The 19,448-nt window shown below is 43.8% G+C and overlaps 2 protein-coding genes across 9 annotated transcripts; both read left to right on the top strand.

Moving 5' to 3' along the window:
• The first annotated feature begins 287 nt into the window (after positions 1–287).
• On the top strand, positions 288–6,525 carry creb1b (cAMP responsive element binding protein 1b). 8 transcript variants are annotated; one of them, XR_015859958.1, is made up of 10 exons: positions 288–456; positions 1,615–1,727; positions 1,834–1,980; positions 2,143–2,243; positions 2,348–2,496; positions 2,569–2,751; positions 2,861–3,014; positions 3,073–3,254; positions 3,735–3,839; positions 4,070–6,525. XR_015859958.1 is itself a non-coding variant. In XM_088383458.1 (9 exons), the coding sequence occupies exons 2-8, from the start codon at positions 1,623–1,625 to the stop codon at positions 3,215–3,217; spliced, it is 984 nt and encodes a 327-aa protein (XP_088239584.1). In that variant the 5' UTR covers positions 288–456; positions 1,615–1,622; the 3' UTR covers positions 3,218–3,254; positions 3,735–6,525. The 8 variants fall into 8 exon arrangements, 3 of the variants coding, with proteins under 3 accessions (XP_088239584.1, XP_088239582.1, XP_088239583.1); XR_015859957.1 differs by having other exon boundaries at positions 3,073–3,839; positions 4,070–4,129; positions 5,296–6,525; XR_015859956.1 differs by having other exon boundaries at positions 3,073–3,839.
• Positions 6,526–15,850: 9,325 nt separating this feature from the next.
• On the top strand, positions 15,851–19,141 carry LOC148394590 (uncharacterized). Its single transcript, XM_088383198.1, has 5 exons — positions 15,851–16,200; positions 17,505–17,773; positions 17,939–18,196; positions 18,291–18,555; positions 18,800–19,141. Exons 1-3 carry the CDS (start codon positions 16,143–16,145, stop codon positions 17,945–17,947), a joined length of 336 nt encoding a protein of 111 aa, XP_088239324.1. The 5' UTR covers positions 15,851–16,142; the 3' UTR covers positions 17,948–18,196; positions 18,291–18,555; positions 18,800–19,141.
• The last annotated feature ends 307 nt before the right edge of the window (positions 19,142–19,448 follow it).

The following is a 19,448-nucleotide window of genomic DNA, read 5'->3' as shown; positions in this document are numbered from 1 at the left end:
ACACGTTGATGTTTCATAAATCAAGCATAGGCGACGTGAAATTGGTCTTTTGCTGCCATCTAAAGGGTATGAGTATGAGCCACACTTTCTGTTAAATGAATGGCTTTATTTTATATTTTTTAAATAACCATTCATCACAACATGAACTTCAAATTAAATGAATTATAGCCCTTGTATCACAGCGTGTGCACATTTTACCATGCAAAAGGGCATTTTGGATGTTCGGCTTGATCCGCGCCGCTTCGTGTTTTTCCGCCTCTCCTCGGCCTGGACGTTTCGGCCATTTCCGGACGGCGTCGCCATCTGCTTCGCCGTGTCTGGTTCCTTCTCTCCAATCTCCGTCTTGTTGTCGGCGGTGACGCGGCGGAGGTGTAGCCTGACGCGGGCTCTTACGTGTCGGCCACAATAAAAGTGGAGCTCCGGAGGCCCGGGGAGCGACGAAGGGAGTCTGTATTGGTAAGGAAGGCGGAAGGAGGCACGCTTCGCGGCTGTGGGGGAAACGTTCGGTGTTGGTCGGGTTCGGCCCGAACGAAACAAAGAAATCATGGCGGCTCAATGGTGTGTTTTTTTTTCCTTTTGAGCGGGATGGAGGGTGGGGAGGCTGCGGTTGTTGTTTTTTTTTGGGGTTGGGGTGAGGAGCTGAAGCCCAAATGAACTTAGATGATGTGAATTAATGGAATGCGCGCCAGTTTAGCACGCGCAGTTTGTATTTTAGCTAAGTGATTAGCATTGGCTAACAGGGAAGCTAGGTTGGGATCAGCTTCCCGCTTTTTCCCGCAAATTCCAGTTTTGAAAAAATACATATATATTGCTCATCTTGCACCAACTAACTTAACGTTCTTTACGTTAACCTTCTGGTGGTCCGAGTCACAATTCTTCTATTTCCTGGTATTAAGCAGCCCCCGGGGCTCCTATGTTTTTAACACCGGGCGGTCAAGGCTGCGGTGGCCGAGGGGGCGTCACCCGAGCCGGCCATGTGGCTCGGCTGTCAGCCGCCGCCTATCGAGCGCTGGTGATGGTTCTTGTTTTTGAAAAGTCGAGGGAGAAACGCTCAAAGCCAATCATGGCGCGCACAGCAGCCACGCAAAGCGTGAGCTCACCGCCATCACCATGACACACGTCACACACCAAGTATGAGCATCCCTCTTCATTTTCGCTACGCATCTCAATAGGTCACTCTGCGTTTTGTGCTTTTAATTTTATATCCCATTTGTTTTTCTTTGATTAGATCAGCACTATAGCAGGTCTGACTCACATTACAGTGATTCTGGTTTCCAATCTTGGCTCAGGTCTCCTGTGTGGCGTTTGCATGAAGAGATTTTCCTCCCACATTCATTGATTAAAGACTCATTTGTTCATAGGTGTGAATTCTTTTGTCTGTATGTGTCTCTTGAGTCTTATTCAAATTGACTTCGTAATGTCGTCAAATAAAAAGTTTCAAATTGCAAAGGCTGCAGTTTTAGAAAATTGAAGAGTCAAGGGTCATCATTTAAGCTCCATTTAACCCTAACGCTGCCAATCTAACAAGGACAACCAGTGTAGAAAATCAATCTAGTATTTCATTATATGACATTGTGTAATAGTAACAATAATAATCATTCATTTATTCCCCAGCTCAGCCGATGAAGATGGAGTCAGCGGCGGCTGAGACTCAGCAGACAGCCGAGTCTGCCGAAACGGAAAACCAGCAGCAGATTACGCCGGCGCAGCTCGCTACCTTGGCACAGGTAACGGACGGCCATGACGTGCTTTTCTGATAGAGATCGTTGCAACCCCTTATGCTCAGCTTCTGTTACTCCTCCCCTCCTGGCCACGACATACGTTTTTCTTCAGGCAACCATGGCAACATGTCATGGCTCGGCAACGGGTCCCACTGTGACACTGGTGCAGCTTCCAAACGGACAGACGGTCCAAGTGCACGGCGTGATCCAGGCCGCACAGTCGTCTGTCATACAGTCCCCACAGGTGCAAGCTGTGCAGGTAATTGATGGATTTCACATTTGATATACTCCGGCATCTCTAAGGACACCTACTAGATATGATAACTGTTTCCACACTGTGTTTTTATGTTAAGATTCCCAAATTATCCATGCAGGTGTGAGATGTGAGATTGATATTAAAAAAAAAAAAATGTCTGTGTAGATCTCAACCATCGCCGAAAGCGAGGATTCACAGGAGTCGGTGGACAGCGTGACTGACTCGCAAAAGCGCAGAGAGATCCTTTCGCGCCGACCCTCGTACAGGTGACTGGTATATTGGTCTTGAGACTTGGTGAAGCAGCATGTGGCTCACTCCCACCCCAATTGTTGAGCTCTCCCGCCTAATCTCTTTACTTTTATCCCGACAGGAAAATTCTGAACGACCTGTCGTCCGACGCGCCAGCCGTCCCTCGCATCGAGGAGGAAAAAGCTGAGGATGACGTGGCGGCGGCCACGCCCACCATCGCCACGGTCACCGTGCCCACCCCCATCTATCAGACCAGCAGCGGCCAGTACAGTAAGTTTCTTCTCGACCGTTCATCAGCACAGCTCTGCTGTCTTCCTAAAATGTTGGTCATGTGGCTCGCAGTCGCCATCACGCAAGGTGGCGCCATCCAGCTGGCCAACAACGGCACCGACGGCGTTCAGGGCCTGCAGGCGCTCACTATGACCAACGCGGCAGCAGCCCAACCCGGGGCCACCATCCTGCAGTATGCGCAAACCAGCGACGGCCAACAGATACTGGTGCCCAGTAACCAAGTGGTGGTGCAAGGTGAGCAGGAGACCCACAGTTATATTTTGTCTTTATTTTTTTTATCCTTTGAAGAATACTAAACCTTGTCAAACATTCCTGCATCTGATTCAAATGTGTGTGTTCTCAGCTGCCTCTGGGGACGTTCAGGCCTACCAGATCCGAGCTGCGCCTGCCAACACCATCACCTCCGGGGTGGTCATGGCCTCGTCGCCCGCCCTGCCCACCCAGGGTGCCACCGAGGAGGTCACCCGTAAGCGGGAGGTCCGCCTCATGAAGAACAGGTACGAACGAATGTGTAGATCCGCTAGCAAGTGGGATGTAAACGTTTCTTCCGAATAGGGAGGCGGCACGCGAGTGTCGCAGGAAGAAGAAGGAGTACGTCAAGTGTCTGGAAAACCGAGTGGCGGTCCTGGAGAACCAAAACAAGACGCTCATTGAAGAACTCAAGGCCCTCAAAGACCTTTACTGTCACAAATCTGAGTAAACCCCCACCACACCCTCCGAGTCTGGAACGGCCCCAAGTAACTTTTGCGCTCATTCAATCTTGGTCGGTTTTGTTTCACTTGCCTCAGCTTTTTCAGTATGTCATACTTGTTTACCATGGGGATGGAAAGGGAACAGTTTGCGAGACTTAAAAGGGATGCTGCTTTTGCCATCGTTGCGATTCCACCTCAGGTCCTCAACCGAACACCTGATTTTAGCTTGAGCCTACTTAGCGGGTACCAAGTCATTGTGCTAAAACAGAACTTGAATCCTGCTAACGTACACTATCGCTGTGGCTCAGGAATTCGCCCCTCGCCGGCTCTGACTCCAAGTGTCTTTTCAAGCTTGAGGATAAAAACCTTTGAAGCAGATGTTCCATCTGCAAAGAGAGATTGCAAGCTCTTTAAACTTTTGACTTTGTGCTAAGAGACACTCTAAATATCTGTCAACTTTGGTGGATTTACTATAGGAACAAATCTAGGTTGAATGCCAATGACGTCAATTCTGGGTGATTTCAGCTTTTCAGGTACCAAGTACCAGAAGTCATTGTTGTGGCCCAACTGCATCTTCTGGCAAACCTTTTTGGCCAAAACCATCATTCCGATAAGATTGACAGAACAGAGGTATGGTGATCATAGTCATCAACAGTATGTTTTTTAGCAAGAATGTCAATCTGCTAGACTTTCAAACATACCCTGTGTCATGATGATGAAATCATTCCTACAATTTTGAAATGGTTACGAAACATGCTGATATACCCATGGTAAACATTTAGATGTATGGTGGGCAAGCTTGGCCATCTGGACAATTCAAAAACTTGGAACCCGTTTGGAAGGACTGTTTTCCTTCACAGGACACTCCAAGAGGACCCTCGGAACCAGTCTCAAAGTCGACATTATGTGACACTTTTAAGGTATGTCAGACTGAGGTCCTTTTATTTCATTGTGTCCTTTCGGATTTGTAAAGCAAACCCACCAGGTATGTCCGTTTTTACTCCATTAACTGACAAAAAAAAAGACAAATGTGTCATTTTAAACATTTGCATGAGTTACACGGCCAATCTTATATGTGTTTATTTTTTTATACGACAAATGTGTACATAGACGCTACTGCATGTGTAGGCTTGGTGTACCTCTGTTTATTGATATATTTGTAATATACTGTACACGTGTGTGTGTGCTCGTGCGTGTGTGTGTGAGTGAGGCCTGGCGGTCACGGCAGCTACAAGTGTTGGTGTACGAGGTTGCGGTGCCATATTTTTCTATTTTCATTTTGATCATTGTCGTCCCCCCCCCCCCACACACACACACACAAAAAAATTGTGTTCAAAATATAATCATCTTATTTTATCACATGGACACAAACATTTAATGGAAGCACAAATGTTCTTTCAAATTGACTTGAATTGACCATCAATTATTCACAGCTTCACAAATGTATTTGAAGCTTTCTTTGTAATCATTTTATTTCATAATTGTGAAGCTTTGCCAGCAGTATTTTTTTAACTTTTATTTTCTTTTAATAGTTTTTGGATTTTGCTACTGTACAGTGGACACGAGTTATTTGTAGTGTCAACCGGATGGCTGCTGTGGTCAAGTTGTGTCTCATGTCCAGAGGAACGCTGATAGATCATGTACATACAGTACATATGAATGGGGAAGGGGTAAACATGTATACATGAATGTGGTTTATTTGTAACATTCACTCACTGTACTGGTGCTGGCTGGAAAGGAAAAATAATAACAGGAACATTTCTAGGAATTTTCTATCTCGATGATTTTTGATATGGGCCTCATCTTAACAAGCTTTCCTTTGTTGAGGTCACTGTATGAGTTGGTGTTCTCTTTGCAATACCCCAGTAGCTGAATATTATTTTTTGTAAGGACTTATGTCGCAATAAACTGCACAAGCAGACGTAGAAAGGACTCGCGTCAATTAGATCTGCATGTTGTTTTTCGACTACAGTCCAACTATTTGATACTGTACGCGTTATTTAGAAACAGGTTTAAGGCATTCCATCGTTCTACTTTTTTCTTGTAAGTTGTATGCCTTTTTATAATCATACAACTTGTTTCTCAGAGTTACAGCAAGAAAATGGCGCGGGCAAGTTTGGTTGATGAGCTGCTCTTGCATACACCAGGATGAGCTGCGTGATTCTGGACAATGATTTTTTGGAAGAAAGGGGGCATTGACCTTTTTTTTGGGATTTGAATTTTGATTTGGTTGTTTGGTTGCAAAATGAGAGATCTTACTTTTGGTAGTACATTGGGGGGGGGTTATAAAGACACAAATGAATTTACGATTTATGTGCAAAGGAAAATGTAATTGCAACTTTTTTAGAATTTTTTTTGTCATTTGTGTCATCACTTTTGATGAATGCATCGTGTGTAGTTTTTTTTGTTGTTGTTGTTCTAAGTCGAATTTACTTTAATCGTCTGTTTTAGTTTTGATATGATGGACGGAGCACGTCGCTGCCTAAGTGTCCCGTTTGCCATGCAGAGCAGCTGCATGCAGGTAACATATTGGTGGATTGCAGCGTAATAGAGACATCTAGCGGTCAACTGGCCGAACAACAGAACAGCCTCTGAACGAAGTGGTTGTCTGTCTGTCTGTCTGTCTGTCTGTCTCCCTATCGTCGGTCGGGCTCGTATCTTTTGGAAATTTTTCAATGACTTCTTGGTTAACACTGTTCTTACCCTTGAACATATTTTTCAACACAGAAAGTGAAACGAAATTTCTTAAATTGCATTAATCTTGTCGGTGTAAGTGACCCTTGCATGTTAGGTGAAAAACCCTAGCTAATTTTATCTTTTTACATCTATTTTGATTGTATTTTTATGATCCGTTATTTTCTTGCTTTTTATTTGGTATTGTGTAACGGTTACTGTTTGGTTATGGTCGAAGCCATTTTTGTCACGTACTGTATGTTTGATACGGACGTTCCATTTAAATAAAAAAATCATTTTTCATTTATGTAATTACTTGAAAGGCAAGAAACCATGCAGGGAAAGCCTCTTGCTGTGTGACTATGGAAAAAGGTAGCGTCGTTAGGCTCAGTCACGCACCAGAATTGGCGTAAATAAAGGAATGCCGTGAACGCAGGTGCTCATAGGGTTACCATTTAATAACATATATATTTTTTTTTTTTGTAACTGGCAATGGCATTTTATAGCAGTGAAAACAACCCCCACCATTTTTACACATAAATAGTAATAAAAACAATAATGCCTGAAAAGCAGTGGGAAGAACAAAATGTCATTGAATCCCCACCCCAAGATTGTTCCAATAAAATGTTTGTTTCGTTTTTGACAGATTTGCTTTTTTCAGGTGCTTCAAAGCGTCACAGTTGAATATTTATTTGTGTATTTATTTATTTATTTATTTATTTATTGTAACAGGCAGTGGCATTTTATAGCAGTACAAAAAGAAAAATACACCATTTTTACACACAAATGATAAAACAACAACAACAATAATGCCTGAAAAGCACTGGGAAGAACAAAATGGCATCGAATCCCCACTCCAAGATTGTTCCAATAAAATGTTTGTTTCGTTTTTGACAGGATTTGCTTTTTTTCAGGTGCTTCAAAGAGTCACAGTTGAATATTTATGTATGTATGTATGTATGTATGTATGTATGTATGTATGTATGTATGTATGTATGTACTATGTATGTATGTATGTATGTATGTATGTATGTGTGTATTGCAGGAAATGGGGTCAAAATACAAAAAGTCCAGCCTAGCTACAAAAACAGATATGCTCAAACCTCATTGAATAAAGTACATAAGCAGACAAGTATATTCACATATTAAATAAATAAAAGAAACATTTTAAGCATATAATTATACCTACACACCAAATCAATAAAGAAGACATAACTAGACATTTTTGATAAGTGGTGATGAGAAAGGTTTTTATAACTTTATGATCTGATATATATTTCTGAGCACTTTGAAATAATTTTGATATATTGCCTAAATAGCTTAATGACCCTTAGGGAACTGTGTAATGCATGCCTGATGTTTTTTCTCTGAATCATGGACACGGCCAGAGTCGTCTTGACCGTTCAGTACTTGATTGTATCTTATGTTTTGACTAAGGCTAGACGCCAGTTTTTGATTACTACTGAACGCTCTGCACAGAGGGAAATAGTTTGCCTAACAAAGAAAAGATACGGTTGGAAGCATGATTAAACTAAGAATAAGCAAAGACATGATGTGTCAAAAGAACAGCAATAGATTAATGATGTCACAGCCAAAAGCTAACATAATTTCGTACAAAATGACAAAATTAAAAGAATGACGTACGACAGTGTATGTCCAAGATTGGAGAAGAATGTTCACAGGAAGGTCGCGTGGAGATAAAACCACCAGGTGCCAGAAGGAGCCACCCAAAGACTCGGCCAAAGATGATCGCCAAGGCCGAAAGACGGGATGGAAGACAACAGCCCCCCTCCACACACACACACCAACAGCCCCCCCACCTACACACCGAATCACCCATAACCAGCACCACTCCCATGGAAGCAGACTCTCCTTCGAACTTGCCCCACCCCGAAGAATCATCACCCATCAATCTCGGCCTACAATGTGCTACTGAATATAAAACTGATCTAACAACCTTGGACTTTGCCTTTTCTGAATGGAGACTTTCCGCTCTTGAAGGGCCCAGCGCTGTGTGTGTACATGCGGTTGTGTGCGCGCTCGGTGTGTGCGTTTATGTGCACAACCTGTGTGGGTGCGGGCGTGTGAGGAGGAAGACGGCATGGATCAGAGAATGTTCAAGAAAGGGGGGCTCACTCGTAAATAATGATAAAGATAGGTTAGCAACACGAGCGATTTAGAGGTTCAAAAGAAAGACAATTAAAAGAAAATAACATTTTTGATTTGGACAATTGCAGGCTAACAGGAGCATGAGAAAGAAGAGCTGAGAAGCGGGATCCAATTTGATCGGGGAGATTGGAAATTCACAGCACCATATTCTAAGGCACATTTTTTAGCAAGCATGACACAGGTAATAACGTTTGAGAGGTCAAGACATAGATCAGGGCTAGATGTAGAACGCAGATCTTGATGAGTTAATTTTGAATAATGATACTGAAGACACAATGTACTGTAGCATTAAATTGGAACTATAGACTAAACGTAGCTCGGAAATAGGATGAGTTGCAGGACTTACAATATAAAGACGAGATCGCTGATACTAGGAGAATTTGACATTTGGTAAACAAACGTTCCTAGTGAATTGATGGCAGCAGCTACATTTGGAAATAGTCTTACAAGTTTGATGTCCCAGTCTGTCACTCTCAGTGCCAGGATCCCTGGAACTCGATCCCGAGACTCCGCCTGTAGCCGTGGACGACTACAAAACGGTGCCTGGCTTTGAGGCACCTTTGACCTTTGGCAAGGACAAAGAAAGACTGTTGTTGTGCTTGGAGGGGGCAAGTACACCCCGGAGGAAAGACAACATCCTCGGGGACGAGAAAAGACAATGATGAAAATGGACTCATTTGAACAATGGACTCATTCGAGAGTGATGGATGGGTTGGCTCTGAAGCAACCACAAAAGAACACCAACTTGAGAGTGTGAGGTGCTGCAAAAGAAGTGTCCGACGGCCAAATCGCACTCCTTGCTGTGGCGTTACCAAACTGGGTGGAGCTTGGGTCAAGGTGGACAGGAGCTTCATTGTGCACTGAGTTTGACAGAACTGAGGAGATTTGATAAAAAATTGAATAATGCGTAGAGCTACAGAGAAAAGCATCATAGTCAGAGTTTGAACAGATTTGGATATAACAAATAGGCTAAAACGGTAAGAAACAAGAGCGAGATCTGATATTTTGGCTCGTCAGGCTTAAGAAGTAGAAGTCGAGTTAGATACATTTTAGAATAGGACATTTGGACTAAAGTGGATTCAGTCAAGAGGAACAGGGGCATTTGGGCATTTTAACAGGGATTGACAACAAAGGAGATTGAGGATAGAAGATATGGACAGCAACGACGTAAATTACATTAAAAACTGCCCATTCGAGGGAGAGGGTTTGGCGCTCCCTGTGTGGAGCTGCAGCTTTGCAGAGGGGGGCAGACCGCGCGAGGGAGTGGATGAAAGGAGTGGAAATAGGTGACGATTTAAGGAAGCAGGGAGAGGTGCTGGATGGGGTGACAGGCAGGATTATTAGGAAGAGAAAAAAGGGGGGAGTGAGACTCGACAAGAGGGGCAATAAAGAGAAGCAGACTGAGAAACATATTTGAGCTAGACAACAGGAAAAAGGGGGAGAGCCAAATGATGACGTAAAAATCCAGAGGGAATAGTCAGACCCATCTTTATTGAATTTAATTAGGATAAGTAATAGAGATCGAGTTTGTAAGAGCAATCTGAGGTTATGGAGGCTCCCCTGACACGCGGGTCCCACAGTCGGCACCCCCAGATAGACATATATGACAATTTGCAATGAATCTGGTGGGCAAGTTTATGGAAAATTGAATTGGAGATTTTACAATAGGTCATGTTGACAAGTATGTCCAAATGTGAAGAGTTACTATTAGGAGTCAATGTTTGCCTGCACACTAACATACTAACTTTGAGTGTGTGTGCGCAGTATGATTGGCCAGAGAGGTCTGAAGTTGGGGTGATGTGTTTGCAATTGAGGATAAAATTCCTCTCACCTGAAGGGGTGGTACAGACTGGAGGGTCTGGAACTGGTAAGTGATGAGTTCTGACCGGAACCATGGCTCAATGATCAATCAGGGGCACCATCGACAACAAAACGGTGTGATGGAGAAGGCCCATTTCAGTGATATGGTCAGACAAGACAGAACTAGTATCGAACAGCAAGACTTTGGACGATTTGACGTGTGACGACTTTGAGCTCACCCGACGGGGTGACGGACTAGGTGGACAGTGACCAATTGTTTGACGCTTGAACGTGTTTGCGACAATAGCACGCTCTGCTTTGTTTTTCTGTGTGACTTGATTTTTTTTGCAGCATCAGCCACCAGCCAAGGAGCGGATTGCGCGTTGCTTGCGTAACTTGTTTTCATTCTTGCAGGTTGTTAGAGATTTGCTCACTCTACATGCTCGCATGCCATCCTTTACCGGAATTATTGCAATTCCCAACCGAGTCATCAGATCTCGTCCCAGCAGGTTTATGGGACATTTTGGGGATAGGACAATCGAAACTGAAACCATGCTTCCAGTTTCCTTATCTCTCACTTCAACTGGATTAGAGATACTCTCCTTGTGTACCTGCCCATCAGCAGATTTCACCCAAATAGTATTTTGGGAGGCCTTTAGATTTGGGACTTTAGTTTTTATCACGGTTTTACAAGCCCCGGTATCACACAAAAACTCGACATCACTGCCTCCAATGTTTAGAGTAACATATGGTTTTTCTTTTAATGCACTCAGAATGTCCCATGCTGTATGGACATCTACTATTTCTTCCTCTATAGGAGCACCAGAGGTCAAAGGGGGGGGATCTAGTCATGCTGAGAATTTGGCCTTTCCTCTGCCCCTTCCTGCACCCTTTGATTGATATTGCTTTGCAGAACGACACACTCTTGCAAAGTGTCCTCGTTTCCCACAGTTCCAACAGTTGTCAGTATCTCGTGGGGGTTTTGAATTATATGGCGGCCTGTGACCTTGTTGGCCTCTACCTCTTCCTCTGCCTTGCTGGGACCCTTGGAAGAAGACTGTTGTATCTTCATCTAGTTCATCATCATCATTATCTAGATGAAATACATCAGAACTTTTGCCTTTTTTGATCACTTTTTCAGCATGTCTGGCCCATTGCATAGTTGTTGTCACACTTGCAACGTCCACTTCCACCAAATGTTTCTTCACCCAGTTGCCTATTTCAGGGCGGAAATTAGTGAGGAGCGCATTTTTAAGCTGTTGTTGATAAGCACTCTCAGCTGTATCATTGAATGGGACGCCACTATACACCCTGAATTCTTTTTCAAATCTCAAACGAAAATCATCAGTATCTTCGCCAGGCTTCTGTTTTATTCCTGCCAAATGACCATAATTCGCTCGTCTTTGAAATATAGTTCGCACTCTTTGCACAAGACCATTCCATTGTGCTGCATACTCCCCTCCCAATTGAATTCCCTCAACGGGATAGGGAAAAGGCCCTTGATTATTTCTGCCTGTATAATTTCCTCTAACCTTTGCCCAGTCTTTTCCCAAGGAGGACATTGCAGCTTCTCCTGCCTCATGTCCATTCAGTCTATAGGAATGTATAATTCCAGCCATGTCCTCTGCCCATTTATCTGGGTCTTCAGCAACAGGGATAACCCCTTCAACTGCTTTTCTTGCCTCTTCCAAAGTCCATGGCCGGAAAACATATGTATGTGGGGGTTGGTCTTCCCCTACAAGAGGATTTGGCACCTGTATCATTGGGCACACATCAACCTTGTCTAAATTTTGAGAAAATCTAGCAGCAGTGGTCAAACTTCTTGTTTGTACAGGACTTTTAATAATGTGACCCTGACTTCTTTTGCTGTTATATGGGGGGGGCTGCAGGTTTGTTAAACTTGGATACAAGTTTTGTGTGCGAGCAGATGGCCCCTCTTGCTCCTCTGCTCGAGCTGCCCCTTCAGCGTCGGCTGGAGCCGTGGCCGCGGCAGTGCGCCTGTCATTGTCTTCCGGCCTGACAAACATAGTCTCAGCCTCATCACCTTTCATCTTTCTATCTTTTGTCTTTTGGATTTGTTCTCTTCTCTCTTGTGAAGCTTTTAACCACATTTTAGCACAATCCAATTCTCTCTCTTTTCTTTTCTTTTTCAGTCCATTTTTCTTTTTATTCACACTCTCTTCTAAAACATCAACTACTATCTTCCACACTTCAACTCTCAACTTCCCTTCTACTCCATACTTTTTCTTCCACTTCGGCATATATTGCATACAATTAAGAAATCTACTCGCCATGTACTTCTCATCTCCGTCAAGAGGTAGAGATTTACCGTTTTTATTTCCCATATTAATTCTTGTAGTTTTAGGTTATACAATTTCTTTTTCTCAAAAATATTATTATTATTACTTATTTATTACTTATTTATTTAATCATGTCTGTGAGGATCCTCAATGCAGGTTTAAATTGACCTTTCAACAAATTACTAGCCTGTATTATTGCCGTGGATCAATGCTAGAACTGCTATTTAGTCAATTTATCCTACCAGTCACACTCCCAACCACACAAACTCAAGCACTTTTTATTTTTCTCATGGCTCGGACAAACCAAAGCCGTATCTCATAGCTCGGACAAACCAAAGCCGTATCTCATAGCTCGGACAAACCAAAGCCGTATCTCATAGCTCGGACAAACCAAAGCCGTATCTCATAGCTCGGATAAACCAAAGCCGTATCTCATAGCTCGGATAAACCAAAGCCGTATCTCTTGTGCACCTCTACGTGTTACGCGTTTAACAACACAACACAACTTCAGGGTTTTAACTTACTTGTCCCCTGGTTCGTTGCACTGCCGGGTCCCGTCAATCCACCTCTGTCAGACGAAGGCAGACCTAAGATGCTGGCCCAGCGAAGAATTTCCTTCCCAGGTCTTTCTTTACCAGGTCCGGCTAGTGGACGCTGGCCCGTCGACGGTGTGCAGCGCGTCGTCCTCCGTCAGCCAGATGATGGGTATGAGAGGTCCCGGGTTTCGGCACCAAAATGTTAGAGATTTGCTCACTCCAACTTATTTCGCAAGAACAACACGAGAGACAAGCAAGTTCTTTTAGACACCTGCAGTTGGGAGAGCTTCAGAGTTCACTCCGTCAACGTGTGAGCTCTCCACCGGCAGGTGTCTAAAAGAACTTGCTTGTCTCTCGTGTGGTTCTTGCGAAATAAGTTGGAGTGAGCAAATCTCTAACACAGGTTGTCGATTGCGTTCGTGGAAAGTTTGTGTTGGATTTACAAGAATATGTTAACCCTTGCCCTTTTGGTTTTTATGATGAACTTGTTGATGACGTGGTTTTCAGGACATGATCCGCGGGCGCCAGGATTCATTTTATGACTGTTTTTATTTTGATACTTGATTTCTGTTTTTGTTTTTGTGTGTACAAATGTCCGCTATCAGCAGGGCTATAAGCTCATTGACAGGAGTGCGATGATTTTTGTTTGTGTTGCCGACAGTCAAGTTTCAAGGACTTGGGGTGATGGTCCCGGGGCCCAAATGGTCGCTAGAGGTTCCACGGGCCTGGCTACAATGAGTGTGGTGATGAGGGGGGAGATTCACATTGGGTGAATGTGTCAAAGGGGGGAGTGGTAAAATAGAAATGGGTGAGTAGGTTTCAATTTGTAATTGTGATATACAAAGTTTTTTCCAAATTCACTTGTTTTCAAGCTTTAACAGGACATGCCAGAATTCACCCAGCAGTGATGGAAGGAGCAGAGGAAGACCAGTGACATCTGGTTGTGGTGTGGTGATGACAAATTATAGGATCGCTTGCCGAAGAATGCATCAGGTATCTGTGCCCTCGTGTCTTTGATAATGCCTATGGTGGTTGTCCCCATTGAAATACAGAATCTCAATTGGAACCTGGAGTCTCCACTGGCGGGGCTCCTGAAGCGAGCCAAAGGAGACGTTTTGCCCCCGTGGTTGAGCGACGACGATCCAACATATATTGACACTATAGGAGTGACCAGGGGTGTGTCAGATAAGTATAAACTCGTTAATCAAGTGTCCTCGGGATTCGAAAGTATCTTCCTATGGATCACCCCCAATAAAAATGTAGACCGTACTAATTACTTTCATTATTCATTATTATTATTTCATTATTATTATTCATTTCATTTCATGTCCAACGACTGGGTAATTATACAGCTGAATCATTTGCCACAGTTCATGAACAATTGGCTGCAACGTCGTTAATGGCGTTCCAAAATAGAATTGCGTTGGACAGGCTATTGACTAAGGAACATGGTGTGTGTGGAATGTTTGGTGATGCATGTTGTACTTTCATCCCAAACAACACGGCACCAGGAGGCCGACTGACCAAGGCGTTGGAAGGACTAAGGACACTGAACAAAAAGATGAAAGATCATTCAGGTGTACACACCGATATTTGGTCTGATTGGATGAAAACGCTCGGAAGCTGGAAAGGCCTCATCATGTCTGTGCTTGTTGCTGTGGCTATTTTTACTACAGTTATGATTTTATGCGGTTGTTGTTGTATTCCATGTATTAGGTCACTCACTGTCCTGTTGATCGAGAAAACCGTTGGCCCGTTGCCACCGATGGGCCAATATACCCTGGTGACTCAACATGAGCCGCGGGGGGAAGGAAGGATCGACAGCGCGCTGGTAGCTGTTTGCTAAAGTAACGGGTGATGACTTCATAAATGAGGTCATGAGAGGGAATAAAGGGAAATGTGCTTTCGGGAGTTTGCAAACATATTTTTTAAGGTTGTGTTAAACTTATAATCATATTAATATCTAGTATTGGAGTGCTCGTGTGGATTGGTGGGTGGCGAAGAATGTGCAGGCAAACTGCATGAACTTGTTTTCTTCGAAGTGTTGTGGAATAGGCCCAGATAGGGAGTACCGGAGGAGACCACCTCAAGGTCGGTGAGGAACGAGAACAACAGCACGTCTATGAGACCGGGCTTCGAGGGGAAAACCCAACCGCCTGACCTCAGCAACACCTGGACGGGGAGGAGATGGCCATCGACCAATCATCTCACAATGTTTTGCATGCTTTAATATTCATATTGTGTTTCTTCAAAACTGGGCAACCCGGAAGAATGTGTCGTCTTTTGGTGGTCACAAAAACGCACGAGCTTTAGTGTGAGGGACCCGGGACCCAGGCCTGTATTAGTGCACTTTGTCAGGAATAAACAATTGGTAAATTTGGTCTGATTGATCTACTGGTCTTCTCTTTGACAGAACGAACTCGCAAAATTGTTAGGTGCGCCAGTGTGTGGATTAGGACATAGCAATTTATGTGTTAAGTGTTGATCGCAATTTGGAGTCAGATCAATAACTAAAATCCGTAACCTAACAGTATGTATGTATGTATGTATGTATGTATGTATGTATGTATGTATGTATGTATGTATGTATGTATGTATGTATGTATGTATGTATGTATGTATGTATGTATGTATGTATGTATGTATTTATTTAAAGCGACAGGCAGTAGCATAGTGCTACAAAAAGAAAAATACACCGTTTTCGTTTCGTGTTTTTTTTGCTGGATTTGCTTTTTTGTGTCATTTTTGTTGAAGTGGCACGCGTTTGCGTCCCTGGATCAATGGATTGTGCGCAACACGGCCTTATTTGTTTGTTTGTTTGTTTGTTTGTTTGTTTGTTTGTTTGTTTGTTTGTTTGTTTGTTTGTTTGTTTGTTTGTTTGTTTGTTTGCGTTAGAGATTTGCTCACTCCAACTTATTTTGCAAGAACCACACGGGAGACAAGTAAGTCCTTTTAGACACCTGCAGGTGGAGAGCTCACACGTTGAAGGAGTGAAGTCTGAAACTCTCCCAACTGCAAAGACATATTTATTAAGAGAAAGAGTGGGGGCAAGAGTAGACTGAATAGGAAGCCCTTGTGCTCTAGTCAAACATGTCAGGGGGTGTTTTACGACCTTGTATAGAATGGGATTCATTACCGGTTGCATTCCAACATAATCATACGATACACTAGACTTGTGAAAGGAGGAGGAGGACCAAACGTGCCGGACGCTCGCTCGCTATATGGCGTAAGATCATGGCGATGAGCAAAATAGACTTTTTGCGTGCATCACGCATGCACCCGTCCGTCATAAAGTTCCCACATGCAGCCAGCCAATGGACGAGCAAGAAATGTGCAAAACTTTGAAAGCATGACGAGGGCGCTTGTTCACTCCATTTTGTCGCTCTTCACACACAGCTCTCTCCAGCTCCGAAGGCTGGTTCACTTAAGACTCGTCTTGGAAAGCGAGAGAGAAGATGAACTTCTCCAAGCTGCTGTGCTTGGTCCTCGTCTACATTGAGCAATTTGGCCAAGGTAAGTAAGGCCATTTATTCAAATCGTGGTGTGTCTGTGTGTTTATTCAATGTCATCAATGTCCTTAGGCACCGTAAAGAGTCAATTCTGATTTTTTTTTTTTGCAACGCATGTGTTAACAAAGCCAATCGCGTTTGTAAACACGAAAAAAGAAGAAGCTCCGATTTCTTTTTTTTACAAATAACAAAGGGAAACGCATTTACCAACAGAAGGGGGTGGGGTTGGGGTCAAAATGTTGTTTCAAAGAAACCTCGTTTAAAAACCAAACATTTAAAACCGCTCATTGAAACTTCCTTGCACTAAATGGAATAAATTGCGACTTTTTTTTCTTAAAAAAACAAATTCAAATAACGTGTGCATCAGATGAGCAACTTATACGTTACCTTGGTTTCAAATCTAAAAGAAAACATTACCAAGCACTCGTGGAAAGAAAAAGGAGTAGGGCCAATTGAATTGGAATGGTCTGATTAATGTCGCAGGTCCAAAGTATTGATTGCATGGCGGATTACAATTCGGTGCTGTGTGTGTGTGTGTGTGTGTGTGCGTGTGTGTGTGTGTGTGTGTGTGTGTGTGTGTGTGTGTGTGTGTGTGTGTGTGTGTGTGTGTGTGTGTGTGTGTGTGTGTGTTGTACCTTCCACCTGTGTCTTTCATCTTTTTCAAATGACATCAAAACAACAAGTTGCAGTGGCTAAATGTGAATAGGGAGAAATAGCAAATGCGTCTTCAACCTTTTTCTCTGGTAAATCCAAAAAATAACAACACGTTACAATGGCTAAATGACTATTGAGATATGCGTCTTGAATCTTTTTCTCTGGCAAAGCAAAAAATGACAAGTTGCAGTGGCTAAATGTGAATATTGAGAAAAGGCAAAATACACCTTTAATCTTTGGCAAAGCAAAAAATTACAACACATTGCAAAGGCAAAATGTGAATCTTGAGAAATGGTAAATGCGTCTTGAATCTTTTTCTCTGGCAAAGCAAAGAATGACAAGTTGCAATGGCTAAATGTGAATAATGAGAAAAGGCAAAATGCGTCTTTAATCTTTGGCAAAGCAAAAAATGACAACACATGTGAATCTTGAGAAATGGCAAATGCGTCTTGAATCTTTTCTCTGGCATGAATCTTGAGAAATGGCAAATGCGTCTTGAATCTTTTCTCTGGCAAAGCAAAAAATGACAAGTTACAATGGCTAAATGACTATTGAGAAATGAAAACAGCAAATAGCACGTAACAGTCTTTCCTCAAATGTGTATTTTAGACCAGACCAGAGTGAGTGATACTTTGGCCTCTTCTGTTTTTGTAGCGCTAGACTGCAGTGGCGTGCAGGATGGGAGTAAGGATTGCGAGGGCAAGCAGGGCGAAGACGTCAAATTGATCATTCAAGACTCAGGCGCCAAAGCCACCACCTGGATGAAGGGAGTGTCAACCGTCAGCGGGCAAGCTGGTAAATACACAGTAGTTAATGATCCTACACCAAAGTCTCTGACGATCTTGAGCCTGAAAGAAGCCGACGAGGGAACCTACAAGGCCGCTTACGACAATCCACAAAATCTGAAAGCTTCAACGTCAAAGGTTAGATGTTGCAGGAAAACCGCTCGCCACACGAAAGCTTTTTGCTTGTGTACAAAATTGAGACCAAAATGGCAAGGAATCCTTTTAGCGCCAGAGTCTTTGCTCCAATGTACTTTGCACACAGACCAGAGTGAGTGATTCTGCTTTTCTTGTGCTGGCTGGCAGTGGTACTAGTCTGCAAGGGCGGCAGCACCAAGACGAAGTGCAAGGGCAAGACCGGCGGAAAACTCCAACTGGAAGCCACCAATATCCCCGGCCCCATCACCTGGGTGAAGGGGTCCACCACCATCACCGACTTGGGTACCAAGTACAGTCCAGTTAACCAGCCTACCCTGCTGATAAAGGAGCTGGCAGAACTCGACCAGGCAGACTACAAGGCCACCGGCATTGGCGGCAGCCCAGCACAAGACTTTGCCGTCCAAGGTTTGATGTCGCAGGAAAGCCACTCGCTGCACAACAGCTTCTTGCGCACCATCTCTTTCCCATTTGCTCACTTCTGCTTTTCTTGTGCTGGCAGTGGCGCCAGTCTACATGGGCAGCACTAGCACACCCAAGCCGTGCGTGGGCAACCTGGACAGAGACATCGTGTTGAAGATCGGAGGCTCAGTTGGCAACAAGAAGGTCGTCTGGAAGAAGGACCGGCATTACCCTTACGACTGGCAAATACGTCAAAAGTGGAAACGATGAGTCGGTGCTGAAGATCACGGACCTGGCAGCCAACGACGCGGGAGAGTACAAGGCCGTGTACAACACTGCAGATGTTACAGAAATCTTCATTTTGGGTGAGTTTGATGTTGCAGGAGGATGGATCCACTCGACCCGACAAGCACACGCACGCCTTTGCTAGATCCTCAGACATTTTGCATTTCATTGGCAGTGGAAACAAACAAAAAAAACCCATTCAGCACTTCTTGTTTTCTGCACTCGCAGCACTGAATGAATACTTAGGCCGGCGGCAAATTTGAGGAAAAAACGTGCGAGAAGTTGAAAAGCTGACCTTTTCCAATTGTGTTTCCCGTTCCAAAGAGGTGAAAAGTGTCACTCCTGACAACAAGGGCCCTCCCGGCGGCGGCAACAAGCCCAGCGACGGCAGCAGCGACAAGAAGCTCAACGATGACGGCGGCGGCAAGCTGTCCTACTCACCTGCTCTGCTGGTGACGGTCACCCTGGTGCATCTGCTGCTTCAGCTGGCCGCCTAGAAGGCAGCAAGCCAAAGGAGAAGGGAGAAATGGCCAGCCATTGATTGAGATTTGCCACTGTAGGTGGATTTTGGTTTTCTTCCCATTGATTCAACGCAACGTGTGCTTGCGTCTCAAACTCCGTTGTAATTTTCCCCCTACATTAGCTTCAATAAAAATATCAATCCTGGTTTGCTTTTAATGAGCTTCACAAATGGCGAGGGGTGAAATGGAGCGTGTGCGTGCGTGATGCAATTTGAGAAGTTTAAATGCTCTAAAATAGAATATCTTGAAAAAGTTATCTTCTCTTTTACTCTGAAGGAAGTATTTGGTGCTTCTCAATTTGTCGAGTACAACACTTTTTCACTAAGAATTGAACGTGGACTTGATGAGTTATTTACATGGATGAAGTGGCAAAATTCATTGTTGCGCTTTGAATTAGGAGTTTCTTAAAACCTCGACTTCATGTTTTGATTGACAGCACAGGGTTTGTTTTA

This window comes from Syngnathus floridae, chromosome 8 (genome assembly GCF_059516105.1).
Source record: "Syngnathus floridae isolate MCC-2025c chromosome 8, RoL_Sflo_1.0, whole genome shotgun sequence".
Classification (NCBI taxonomy): domain Eukaryota; kingdom Metazoa; phylum Chordata; class Actinopteri; order Syngnathiformes; family Syngnathidae; genus Syngnathus; species Syngnathus floridae.
This window is presented reverse-complemented; position numbering and strand designations above follow the sequence as displayed.